This window comes from Eubalaena glacialis, chromosome 11 (assembly GCF_028564815.1).
Source record: "Eubalaena glacialis isolate mEubGla1 chromosome 11, mEubGla1.1.hap2.+ XY, whole genome shotgun sequence".
NCBI lineage: Eukaryota > Metazoa > Chordata > Mammalia > Artiodactyla > Balaenidae > Eubalaena > Eubalaena glacialis.
Window position 1 is genome coordinate 38664773 of NC_083726.1, and position 14568 is coordinate 38679340.

Below are 14568 nucleotides of genomic sequence, written 5' to 3' on the forward strand. Positions count from 1 at the left end.
AAGAAAACCATAATTAAAAAAGAGTCATGTACCAAAATGTTCATAGCAGCTCTATTTACAATAGCCAGGACATGGAAGCAACCTAAGTGTCCATCATCGGATGAATGGATAAAGAAGATGTGGCACATATATACAATGGAATATTACTCAGCCATAAAAAGAAATGAAATGGAGGTATTTGTAATGAGGTGGATGGAGTTAGAGTCTGTCATACAGAGTGAAGTAAGTCAGAAAGAGAAAAACAAATACAGTATGCTAACACATATATATGGAATCTAAGGAAAAGAAAAAAAAAGGCCATGAAGAACCTAGTGGCAAGACGGGAATAAAGACACAGACCTACTAGAGAATGGACTTGAGGATATGGGGAGGGGGAGGGGTGAGATGTGACAGGGTGAGAGAGTGTCATGGACATATATACACTACCAAATGTAAAATAGATAGCTAGTGGGAAGCAGCCGCATAGCACAGGGAGATCAGCTCGGTGCTTTGTGACCACCTAGAGGGGTGGGATAGGGAGGGTGGGAGGGAGGGAGATGCAAGAGGGAAGAGATATGGGAACATATGTATATGTATAACTGATTCACTTTGTTATAAAGCAGAAACTAACACACCATTGTAAAGCAATTATACTTCAATAAAGATGTTTAAAAAAAAAAAAAAAAAAAGGCCTTGCTGATGGTTTGGATATAGGGACAGGGCAAGAGGGAGAAATCCAGGACAACCCCCAGGGTTTTGGCTTATAGATGAAACACAACACAGAAAGAAGAGTAGATGTGAGTGAGGGCTAAGAGGAAGAACATTATGGCAGGTTCAGCTCTATAAATAAGAGCTCCTGCTGTATCTGGAAATCTGCCATTGTGCTCCCACTGCGGTTCTAGAAACACTACATTTAAGCAATATGGATTTTAGAAGTTGGTGGCCCATGCAGAGAGCTAAAGTCCTGGAAATAAATCAATTCAGTGGCACAGGGCCCTTGAGTCATATTAGTCACAGCATCATGATGGGCACAGAAGCAATTTGTAAAGAAACCATTCTCTACACCTCTAAATCTATACTGTGAGCTATAAATAACTTGCATGGTGGTAGCAGAAAGAAAGTAGAAACAGTGAGATGTACACCAGTGAAAGAAAATCAGTTTAATCTTTTGTGTTCATGAGATGGTACGATTACATTTTAAAATACTTGATTCAACGCAGACTACCTTTTGGTACTGGAAGCAAACCATTAATTCAAGCTGTGAGACACTGGTCTTATCCTACTCTCTTACCAGCACACTGCCTCTAACCTTAGAGAAACTCATACATAACCTGCAGTTGAATTAGATTAAAAATGCTGTATTAATGAAGGCCTAAGATAAAACATAAGAAGAAAGGGCTCTGATCAACACAGAGCAATGAGAGTTCTGGTTCTAATCTTAACTAGCTAGTTGACACTGGGAAATTAAATTCTCTATGATTAATATTTTCATTTATAAATTGAGCTCTTATGTTCTAAGTTTTCTTGAGTCTGGACTATCTACAGACCAGGATTTTAAAGATGGCCTTTATATTCATGAAGGATTATTCACAGAAAGGAAAGGAAAGGAAAAGAAAAATGTTTATTGAATGTTACTATAGGCCAGGAACTTGCTGCATTGTTCATACACATTTCCCTTCATTTCAAGCTTTCTACAAGCCTGTGAGCAAACACATGTGCACTAGATTAGAGACTTGCCAGCGGCTACAGAGTAAGTGGCTAAACCAGGATTTAAACAGTCTTATTGGGATTCAGTATCACTTTTTACTATCCACATTGCTTTTCCAAGGAGAATAGTCACCTGTTGTTTTCTAATTAGAATGGACAGCGAAAGAGGAATTGGGAACTACTGCTTTATGGGGCCAAAGGGCCCACAGTGCAGAGAATTACATGCAACAAGGGAAAATCAAATTTCCAGACAATAATGTTTGTCAAGGGAGGGTTTAGGAACTCTTTTTCTTGTAAAGATCTACAAAAGCATGACATATTTTCACCTTTCTAGAGTGTATTAAATGAGATTCTTGCCAAGGGTAGGACAATTAAAATAAATATTTCAAAGACTGAACCAACTTTATATGATTAATCAATTTCTTAGTGTTTAGTCTTGTCAAAAATTATCACTAATATAATAATGAGCGTAAATAGAGATTCTAAAAAGCAATTATACATATCTGAACTACTTCATGTATAGTAATCATATCTGAAAATAAACCACCAACTTGGTGTTCTTCCCACATTATAATGCTGTAAAGATGAAAATGTCTGATTCAATGGCTGCTATTTGACTTGGGATATTCATTTTCAGATGGATTAATAATTTGTAAACAGTTATTCATTTCAGAAAGAGAAAGCCTCATCAAGCCTAACATTTGACAAAAGGTTATTCCTTCCACAAACCAAATTCACATAGCTTACCTCTAAGCTCCTGCTTCTCTAATTATCAGTAAAAATCACCTACTTTAAACTAACGAAGACTTGCTCTAAATGAGGGGAAAAAAAATGCTGTTGCCAGGCAACAAAGATGACATCAAGACATTCTTCCTCTCTCACCAGATGAATACTTTCACAGTCTTACTAGCTGAACATTGCTGACATGACACTGTGTCTATATGACTGCTTTTCCCAATCACAACTTCTCATGCCAAACTATCTACAATTTCTTTCCCATGAATGAAAAAAAGAGATGAGTTTATTTTTGACCATTCTGTTGAGAAAAACAAAACTCATCAGACAATAGTGATTCATTCATATTACTAAAGACTCTTTACATTCTACTATTTGAAAGCATCATAGGGTATATTCTGGACAAGCCAGTTCATGGGGCAACGGCACTGCCTATCCAGTCTAACCCTGAGTTCCACAGTGTGTATTTCAAAAGTCTACTTCAATCCACCGTCTTTGAAAATGCAGCCCTATACTTTAACCAAACCCTACCACCACAGCCCGAATTTGATGGGCTCAGAAAATATTAAGTAAAACCCAGAAAGCAGGGAATGACAGTTGAAAAGTAAAACCTAGGAAGGCAGCATTTGGTTGTATATAGAAATATTCTACTTCAAGATCTGCAACCAAAGGAATGTATGCTAGTGGCTATTGGCACCCAAACCACAGAGAACAGATTTTTGAATAATTAGAGTCATCAAGATAAAGTCACCAAGAAGATACTTTCTTCGCTGTATTGTCAGCCATACAGAGCTTTTTATCCCTTAGCCCTAGGAAGCCATTTTGCAGGAAAACATACAGGATTTTGCATGGGGCACAAGCTAGGTATGTTGAAGATGGAAGAAAGTCATACATCTAGCACATAGGTGTAACATGCTTTAAAGAAAGGCAGAAATAACAAGAGTCATAAAACTCCCAATGTGGAATTCCAGGGATGAAGAGAATACCCTGTCACAGACTAAACTCAGAACTACACACTGACAGATTGAAATTCCTCTTCAGTAAGTATATCAGTTCAGATGCCTGAAAGTGGAAAGTGTGAAAATGTAAGGGTAACCAAGGAAGAGGACGATCCAGAAAAAAATGTGGCTTAAACTTTGACACTCTACTTATCAAGTCTCAAATCACATTTAGTCTACCCAGGAGGAATGAGACAGTACTATATTTGAGCCTGTATCATTTCTCATAGAGATCTCTGGTTAGGATAACTGTTATTAAACTATAATGAATTATTCCATTTTGTGGTTTTGATTCTTGTAAATAAAAAATATTTCTGCCTTTAAAAAATCCTGGGCTAATGGATCTTCTCCAGGTACACCTAAGGATAAGGACTGAATTTGGTCAGCTTAACCAATTTTTGTGGGTTAGAACTCTTGTCCCAGTTGTCTATCCTCAGGAAGTATATCCTACCAAACAGTGCAAAAATAAGGATTATCAGGTCAAGTAGCCTTGACACATTTTAATAATATGGTATTAGGATGTGTATGCCTTTAGGATCAATGATTTTGATTTAAGAACCAACATGACTGAAGCTTGCTGGAGCCTGTGGGTCCATTTTAGTAAAATTTAGAATTATCAGATTCTTCCTCAAAGGAGGAGCATTTAGGCTATATATAGAATATAATTACTTCAGAACTAGCAATTGCAACTAAAACTGCAGCAGTTCAATCAAACAGGGAGAGACACGCTGTGATTACCTCCAGATATAAGAACTCAGCAAAGATGGCTCAAGGCAGATAAAGTAAGATCAATAACTTCAATGGCCACCAATGTCTCAATCCATTAGGAGATTACCATTTTCTCACTGAAATCCCTCCTAGGGGTTTTAAAAATTCTACGAAGAATTTTACTCCTCCAGTAAAGTGATGGAAACAAAACAAACAACAAAATCACCCAGTGCTACTCAAGTTGGTGGTCATTACCTCATTTCAATTACTTCATCACTACGGGGCGGGGCGGGGGCATCACTTAAAACACTTTAACATAAGGTTTGTATCTTCTGATGGAAACCACACAGATTTGTTCTGCTAGCAGGTGGAAAGAATCATTGATTCTTTTGATCTAAACCCTTCACCAAGTTGTCCCTTATAAAAGCTACTGTGGAACTTGAGTATTCTAACTTTGCAGTGGTTATCTTTATTTAAGTGACTGATAGCAAGTAAAAGAATAAAGTGTTTCTACATAAAATTAAATAACATTACAAAGTGGGATGCCAAACTTTTTTGTTGCAGTCATTTCTAAACTAGTGCCATATCTTATAGTAAACAGGAAGGAAAGAGAGAAAAGGAAGGAAAAAGAAAGGGAAGAGAAGGGAAGGCCGGAAGGCAGGAAGGAAAGAAGGAAGGGAAAAAGGAAGGAGGAAACTTCAAAAAGGGATAAGGTCTACTATGTTTTGGGTTTTAGTACTTAGTTGTTTAATTTTCTTTCTTTTTTTTTTTTTTTTTTTTTTGGACTAGGTGATTCACTCAAAAGGAAAACAGTTCCTTCATAGGCATCTTAAATCAGAAAAAAAAATTCTTGCAAAGGACACAATGCACTGCACTGACAGTTCTTTGCGCTGTTTGATTTCTGGAAAAGCTCACCTTAGTACTAAAAATGATCTATAACAGTACAGTGTTTTATCTGGTGATTGTACAACTGAGGGTAATGAAGTTCTGGCTGTTTATTTCTTTGTACACAAATTATCATATCTTAAGGGAACAATTATCTATTCTCTTAATTTCCCCTTTTCAAATTATGATTGTAGCACCTCTATTTCTTAACCCCTATTTAAAAAAATGAAAAATTCAGTCAATAATCCAGATGCTTCCAATCATCTTATGGATAAATTACTATGAAGATAAAGCATCTGAGTAAATGACAATTTGTCTATTACCCAGAATTATGAATCAAATATATACAACTCTCCTATATAAACTTAGCAAGACCAATTTCCTTCATGAGAGCATTAAATGTTTACAGTATTACAATCCAAAACAAGGGGTTAATGCTTCAGTGGTGTTGAACAGAGACAATTCTTTATTAAAATGCCCCCACAAGGAGTTGATCTGTTCTCGGATTTTCCACAGATTAGCTCTCAATTTAGAATCTTAGGTATTATTTAAATCAGACATCAAAGAGTGTTGATAGTAACAGATCAAAAGAGGATGTTAGTCACTAGAAATCTGTTGTTGCTAATACAAATTTCACTTGGGTAACAAAAACAACATTGTAATAAAAATGGATTGACTGCAGAGTGCCTTCTTATAGCCCAAGTCACAGGAACTAATCAATTTTCACTCATACATTTTAGTTACTTAACATACCCCTTACTAATTCCAAATTACACATCACAGTTTCTTAACAACTCATTTGTACACATATATCAATGTAATCAGAGAGCAAATTCATAAATTATGCATTGTATGGAAGGCTCATAAAAGTGTGTGATTATATAAAATAATATCAATTTCTAAGTCAATAACAAGTAACAGCAACCTTGTAGAAAACTTGAAATTTTAAATAAAGAAAAATACTCCTTTGGGCAAAGCTTAACCTTCCTTCAAATGTTATCAGGTTTTTGCTGATCTACCTCTTGGGGAAGTGCATGACCATCTATTTGATATGTAAAATATTAGGAAATTCATAAATGTGCTAGAAATATCAAATTTTTCTTTCTTTTTTCTAAGAGTTAATAATAACCCATAAAGTGCTTGCCTTTCCCCCCATTAATCTGATATCACCTTAAGAAAGGTGAACAGTTGCAAACATTAAACTTCAGTATCACTTTGCAATTATTTACCACAACATACAACTTTGAAAATACTGAATTGATTTCTTCTATGCAAATGAATAAAGATTCTAACTAAATTTTCTGTTAGTAGCAGACACCTGCACCACGTTGGATAAATTTCTTTTATAAAGGACAAAACCACTAACCTAGCTAGCTAGCTAGCTACCTACCTACATACCTATCCCTATGTATGTATTTGTGTACTTCAGTTGGACAAAATATCAAATGCTGTAAAATTAAATTTGGGGGATGGAAAGAATCCGTCATTATTAGTAGAAATCCACTCTGTTTTCCAGAGTAATGAGCAGCCATTCAAAGCACACTGACATAATGTGTCTACTAATTCCTTCTGAACAATACGTCAAAGAAAAATTGCAAATTCACGTGGAACTCTACCCACCAGAGACCTCTTATGCTTGTTTCTCAGGCTTCAGTGAGCTTTTTTGTAAAGCTGGATGCACTAACTACATACATCTGCACAGGCTATTATGTGCAATGATATCAATAAGAAAAAGTAAAGGAATCATAATTTTATTTATTAATGTGTTGGTTGCCTTCAACAAGCTTTAGCATAGTCACCTTTAAGGGAGCCAGGGGTGGGGAACAGAACTCTTCTGCAAGCATTTGTGGAAGGTCACTGTGTATTGGAAACAAGTTATATGTTGACCAGGAAAGGAAAACCACCTTGGAAAACCATCTTTAAGGTGATAAAATATTTTCCTCTTTATGCCCAGAAAAATAACTGTTAGAACTTTCTGGATGAATAGGGGATTCATCAAGTCTATAAACACTCTTCCTTGCAAGGCAATAATTCTTCACTTGTTTTTTATGTATTTTACACATAGCACTGCTCTTTCTCCAAATTGAATCTTATCTTTTTTTATTTCCCAAATAGTTACAAATCTGAATTTAGGTAAGAAATTTCTCCCTTAGCAAATCAAATTACAGAGAATAGAAACTTTCTTTCCGATTTGCATCTTATTTAAAGAACATGTATTCTGCTCTGATCATTCATTTTATATTTCATATTATAATGAATATAGAAAACACACTTTCCAAAAGAGCAATATCCAAGAAAATATAAAAGTATAATTTATCAGAATCAAAGAGTTCTAAAATATTAAACACTGAACTTCAGTTTTAGTCTCTCACTTGATCTTCTAGATCTTAAAATCAGACCTAATTTTTGCTAGAATTTTTAAAATCAGACCTAATTTTGGCTAGAAATTTTATTAATTTTTTAATCCAAATTTGATGCCCTGCCCAAAATGCTCAGAAGATGGAAATTCTGAAAATACTAACATACAATTGTTGATCTAATTAGTTGAACTGAGTAGGACTGAACTGAAATATATACATAGGAAGGCTGTAAAGGCTCTGATAACTCATAGCTACTTTCAGTGGGCCAAATGGAAAAGCCAACAAAATCACTACATTCGGTGACAAGGAAAACAGATTCCAGGTAAACTACTTACTTTCACATATGTACACAATCATTCCTCAAAAGAAGCAGCAGAAAGTCTTTTTTTATCTGTACCAAAGTTTTATTCTATCCACTTAATATGACAAGCTGTTTCCCAAGGATCAATTAGTGGGAGGAAAATAGAGAATAAATAAGTAAATAAATAAATTACATATATAATGATAAGCGTTTTGGTGAAAAATACATTTGTCTGTTGAGTGCTAGGCAGAAGAGATTTGATTTTATTGATCATAAGAAAAGAGCCAGAGAACCACAGGAAATCCTATAAAAGAAACAGTGCTTTAAAAAAGTACTCCTGCAGCAGTGTGCAGGGTTATAGGAAAGCAGGGAGCACAGAGATGAGTGATGAGGATAATTTAAATCAGGGTAGATGACACTGTGGCTGCTGCAGCTCAGAGGCAATGGGAGTACTGAAGATGGGATGAATCCAAAGGGAAATCTGAGATTTAGTGACTCACTGGATATATGAAGCAAAGAGGATGAGAAGCAAAAGTGGTCTTCAGGGCTTTATACCCAGGGACCAAGAGAATGGTAGCATCAATGTCATTTAAGAAGACTTTTTAACAAAAAGATAATCAAAGAACTGCTTATTTCTATCGAAACCAGAACCACCTGATTTCTGAGTTTGTGCCTGATGGTCATAATTCAGAATTTCCTCCTATCCTTGCAGTGCCTCTGAGCATGTCTGCAATATTTATGTACATGTTTGGAAAATGCTCACCAGTTTGCCACCAATGGTCTAGGACAGGTACTCTGAAGACCTTTTTGGACCATTCCAGGGTCTCCACGTCACATCGTTCTCCAGCCACAAATAATGTTTTGAACCTGAATATTAGAGAGAGAGAGTGAATTCAAATTATTCCTTGAAAATAAACTGAAATAATTTCATCTACCTTCTTTTAAACATTGTAGAATCTAATCACGTTAATTCTGTCAGAGGAAAACACTGTAGAATGGTTGTAGAATGGTTAGAGGCATTATTTGTTTGGACGCGGTATAACTAAATGCATAGCACAGCACTGGAGAGAGATGCTTCAAAAGTAGAATTCACAGCTACAGCTTCTCAGTTCTGAGAAGAGCAACTGAGTTGATCTTTGTAATATATCTGTCATATTCACCTAATAATCAAAAATGAAAAACGTTTTTCCTCCTTGACATTATCTCTGCTAATTTTAGCTCCAAATTTGATTGCTGTATTCTACTTAAGTCTATACACGAAAATACACTCTAGAGTATCAGCTAAGGCAACAAATATGCTCATAAATATGATGCACTTGCTCCTTCTCATGAGTTACTTTGGTAAAGATTATTATGATTTCAACACATATTTCTCCTATTCCAAGGACATATTTAGGAAAGATAAGTGATTTGAAAAGAAATGCCATTGTGGTCTTCCAGGTTAAAAAGCCTCCTATCAAAAGGAATATATGATTACTAAGAGATGAAGAATCCTTTGCAGGGAACATCATGCCACAGTGTAGAAAGGATGAAATAGGAAAAATAGAATTGAGTTGACACTATTGGTGGTTCATTGAGAGAATGACTATTTTTTTCTTCTATTCTCAATGCTCCCATGGCCTGTCGTCTGTCAAAGAGTCTGTCATACAGAGTGAAGTAAGTCAGAAAGAGAAAAACAAATACCATATGCTAACACATACATATGGAATCTAAAAAAAAATAGGGTCTGAAGAACCTAGGGGCAGGACAGGAATAAAGACGCAGGCATAGAGAATGGACCTGATGACATGGGGAGGGGGAAGGGTAAGCTGAGACGAAGTGAGAGAGTGGCATGGACATATATACACTACCAAATGTAAAACAGATAGCTAGTGGGAAGCAGCCGCATAGCACAGGGAGATCAGCTCGGTGCTTTGTGTCCACCTAGAGAGGTGGGATAGGGAGGGTGGGAGGGAGACGCAAAAGTGAGGGGATATGGGGATATATGTATACGTATAGCTGACTCACTTTGTTATACAGCAGCAACTAACACAACAATGTAAAGCAATTATACTCCAATAAAGATGTTAAAAACAAAACAAAACAAAAAACAAAGAATGTGTGTATAAGAGTTAATTCATTATCATCAAAATAAAAACCAAAAAAAATAAAAAAAATTTAAAAAACTAATTAAATAAAAACCTGCCTGCCCATCCTGAACAATGTAGTATAGCCACAGAAGATTTTTTACCCTTCCCTTAACTTACATCATTTCATGAAGAGCTGATGAAGATTCAAATATTCTCACTCTGTGCTCCAACAACATGCATTTCCTGCCTCTGCTACAAACATATATCTCTTTCTATAATTGTTTGCTTCTTGCCTATTTCTCACAGTGTACTGTGAGCTCCTTAGGATCATTCATCTTTATGACCTCGATATCAATCAAAATACCTGGGATTTTTAGGTACTTAAACTTTAAGCAAACTACATATATATTTGCAATTCAAGCTAAAATGTAATCAAATATGTATTCATTTATAACTTGCTTGAAATTAAAATTTGGATTATCAATTATGACCTCATCAGACAGAAATGTTACAGCAGGATGAAATAAATAGTAACACATTAAGCTATTAAAAGTAAGTTAAAGTATAACAAAAACTAGTGTAAAGTTTTAAAGTTTAAAATGATGTTGATACATCTATGATTTTAGATGGTATGTAAAAACAAAACAAAATAAAAATATAAACGCCATATTGTTGATAATCTTATGACTGAAAAATATGAACATATTTTAATTGTATCTTATTCAAACTATTAGCTTCCTGATTTTTCTTAAACTTCTGTGATTAAGAATATTATGCATTTCTAGGGTAAACGAGGAACAAGTGATGCCATTTGGAGACGCAGGCCTGGGCCTTGTCATGAAGGAGCTTATAGAGTTTTCTAAGGAATTTGGATTTCTCCATGAAGGTGGTGAGAAGCTAATTAAAGCCAATTAAAGATTTTAAGCAGGAGAGTGGCACAGTGAGATTTTTGCTTTAGGAAGACGCCACTGGCAGGAGTGGGGAGGACAAAAGGAAGGACAGGACAGGAGCCCAGGGGCCCTGGCTTTGGGAGGCTGCTGCCATCACAGAGATGGTGAGACTTGAACCCAGGCAGCCCCCGGGGACCCCCGGGGAAAAAAAGTGGAGGTGGAGACGGGGGATTATCCAGGAGGTCTGAGCAACGGGACTTATTACTACTGACAATTCCTGTTTCCTTCAAAAGCCTTTTAGGAATACGTTGTATGTCACTGGAAGAAGAAAAACCAACACATAAACAAACCAAAATTGAAAAAAAACAAAAACAAAAACAAACCAAAAACCCAAACTTTCAAATACCTGACCCTAAATAAAAGTAAAATTAAAGAAAACATGATTAGGAGGAAAACACGGCTATCCATGACAAATTGTAGAAGCAAAAAAGACTGAATGAAAATGTCCACTATTCCTTGCTTTTGTGCTGCCTCAAACTGTACTAAACAGACACCTTTAACGACTGATCATTGATACATGCTTCACATTTTATCAACAGATTAACTTTAAAATATCATATTGCTGTTGTATAATATCACAGGAAATTTGAGGAACAGAAAGAACACACACACCTGTATGTACATATTGGGATTTTTGTTGTATTTTTGCCGTTTATGACTACAAGGGGTTTCAAGCATGGTTTTCTTACTAACCAACAGAGGAGCTATTCTTTGTATTTCATTGAAGGTGTAATCATTTTCTGGAGTATATTGTACCTTTTCCACCTTCTTTCTTTGTAATAGCACATGTATAACAGAATTTATTAGTCCCAAATTTTTCTTTAAGGGCAGAAGTAAATTTCCAATAGTTTGCTGTCTGAAAAAAAAAGAATATTGTGCATTTGGATGATTTGTATTAAAATTTATAGAATGCTAGGTTTGGCTGATTCCAACAGTACAGGCAAAGAACAACCAAAAGGAAGTGTTTTATGGATATCAGAGGTCACATTTCCATCATCTGCCAAGCCACAGATTACTTCAAAGAGCTCTGGATGATCCAGATAGTCATGTGATTAGTTTATATATGAAACTTAAGACCTAGAATTTCAAAAATATTTATTAATGAAAATGTAATGCAAAATATTGTCACTTAAAAAATGTTAGCACACAATATAAAATAATTTTTGGCTAATCCAGGGATAATTAATACCTGATATTACCAGCATTCTTACAAGTTTTAATTAATTTTTTTGGCTTTTTTTCCCTAGCCAAGTAAACTTCAATTAATTTAATTAATTGATTGTAATAATAAAAAACCATGCATAGCACTGATTCCTTATCTCATGATAAATTTCAGCATTATATATCTTTAAATGTAATATTATTATTGTTTTGCATTATACTTCTATTGCCTTTCTTATCTTTTAATTACATTAGTATCATCATGATAGCAATCTTCATAATGGCGCTAATAAGCAAAATAGAAAGGTATGATATTCAATAAAGAATAGTAAAAGTGGTGCCTGCCTTCTCTGCAAGTCAGAAAGAATCCCTCCATTTCCATTAAAATCACTTTACTAGGGCTTCCCTGGTGGCGCAGTGGTTGAGAATCTGCCTGCCAATGCAGGGGACACGGGTTCGAGCCCTGGTCTGGGAAGATCCCACATGCTGCGGAGCAACTAAGCCCATGAGCCACAACTACTGAGCCTGCGCGTCTGGAGCCTGTACCCCGCAACAAGAGAGGCCGCAATAGTGAGAGGCCAGCGCACCGCGATGAAGAGTGGCCCCCGCTTGCCGCAACTAGAGAAAGCCCTCGCACAGAAACGAAGACCCAACACAGCCAAAAATAAATATAAATTAATTAATTTTAAAAAAATTTAAAAAAAAAATCACTTTACCATTTACCAAAAGCAGAGGAAAATTTTGGGCCTCACTGGTAATTTAGAAAAACATCAAATAGTACAGATGATCCCCTTTCCCTAAATACACTAGAAACTATCACTCTACTTTTGTATTAAAGTTCCTAAAACTGCCCCAAAGTTATTATTTTTCTCAATTACAGACTTCAAATTGTATAATATTAAAGAGTATAAACACATTATAAACAAAGATAAAATTCAGGAATAAGACATGACTGACAATTTAAAATCTTTTAATAAATATTGAATCCAATATTATTTAACTCCTAATTCCTCACAATAAACAAAACCATGATATGTAATTTTATATTTTTATAACCAAATGATTACTTAAAAACTCTTAGTATAAATCTATAATTGAAAGATAAATTATAAGATAATTTAAAGATAAACTCATGCCTAAGAGCAAGAGTTGTATTCTTATTTTTAAAAAAACATTTAGCCCTTTAGGCTTGCAAAAAAGGAACTGAAACATTTTTCAACAGTGAAATTTCTCATTAATGACTTTGCCATTATTTTATTAATATTACAAACAGATAAATGCCCCATATTAAAAAATTCAAAAATATATTTTTGTTTACAAATTCATTTCATAAAAGTGAATGGGGAGTTAGTGTTTAATGCGGACAGAGTTTCAGTTTAGAAGGCGAAATATTTGGGAGATGGATGATGGTGAGAGTTGCACAACAATGTGAATGTACTTAGTGTCACTGAACTGTACAGTTAAATATGGTTTAAATAGTATGTTTTATATTATGTGACTTTTACCACAATAAAAAAAATTTTTTTAAGTGAAAATTAGCCATTTTTCATAGTAATTTGGACTCTCTGGAGAGTAAATTTACCCATATTAATTATATATGTCCTGTCTCTGCACTGTACAATATGGTAGCTTCTAGCCACCTCTGGCTATTTAAAATTTAAATTAGTTAAAATTGCAAAAAATTAAAAATATCAATTTCTTCATAGTATTAACCTTTTGTCAAGAGTTCATTAGTGACATGTGGCTGGTACCTACTATATTGGAGACATCAGTTTTATTGGATAATGCTTCCCTAGATTGTTATATACTAATTCAATATATGGGAGATGCTCTGATAATGGTAACACATGGAAAGATGAATCTACTTCCAGATGAATAATACTAAAAGGATAAACAAAATGACAATGTACAATACCCAGAGTAGAAAAAAGGGGGAGAGAGATTAATGGGAATGAGACCTATACCTCTTTCCTCAATTCTATATAAAATTGAGTATAATTCAAGACTCAAATTAAGTTGAAAATTAAGCAAAAAGGGAAACAGAAAAATGGTAATGTTGTTAAATTAATTTTATTCCAAAATACACAGGAAGCTGCATAGTAATGGATAAAAAGCCAAAGATAGATTATGGTGAAGAATTCTGAGGTAATAAAGTAGGGGCAGAAGAAAACTAAAATGAATATTTCTTTCCAGGTCCATAAACCACCAAACAAGAGAATATTACTCTTCACTTGTGCCAACAGAAGTTAAATAAAAATAGATTATTTCAGTGATGCCTCATCAACTCTAGTTCACACAACAGAACATCATTATTTTTTTCCATCAGTGTCCCTGTGGTTATCTCCATCTTTCCTTCATTCTGTTTTCTTCTGTTACTCCCCACTAGAAAATTCAACTTACCTTTTGAAAAAACTCTCCACCATTTTGTTACAGTTATTATTGCATTTATTTTGGCTTCTGTTTAAACATAATATCCAATTATAATTAGTATAGTAACAACTATATAAATTCAACAACATATTTCATCAGTCTTTGCTGCTGCTTTTTCATATCCCATACCATTCCCCTGTGTGCATTTTTCCTGTCAAGAAAGTCTCTGGGTTTTAAGTTCTCTTAGCTTTGTCCATATGCACATTTTTCTATTTTTCCTCAGTCTTCAATAAAAATTTTTTGTTTAACAATTCTCCCTCAGAACTTTGCAGATCTTTCACTATT

At 34.8% G+C, this 14568-nt stretch overlaps 1 protein-coding gene across 3 annotated transcripts in view; it reads right to left on the minus strand.

The window, feature by feature from the left end:
- Positions 1-14568, minus strand: part of ACSS3 (acyl-CoA synthetase short chain family member 3) — a 157169-nt gene that overhangs the window by 43295 nt on the left and 99306 nt on the right. For all 3 annotated transcript variants that reach the window (XM_061204879.1, XM_061204877.1, XM_061204878.1), the window contains one exon: positions 8437-8540. In XM_061204879.1, the coding sequence (XP_061060862.1) occupies positions 8437-8540 (104 nt within the window). The remainder of the gene's footprint in view (positions 1-8436; positions 8541-14568) is intronic.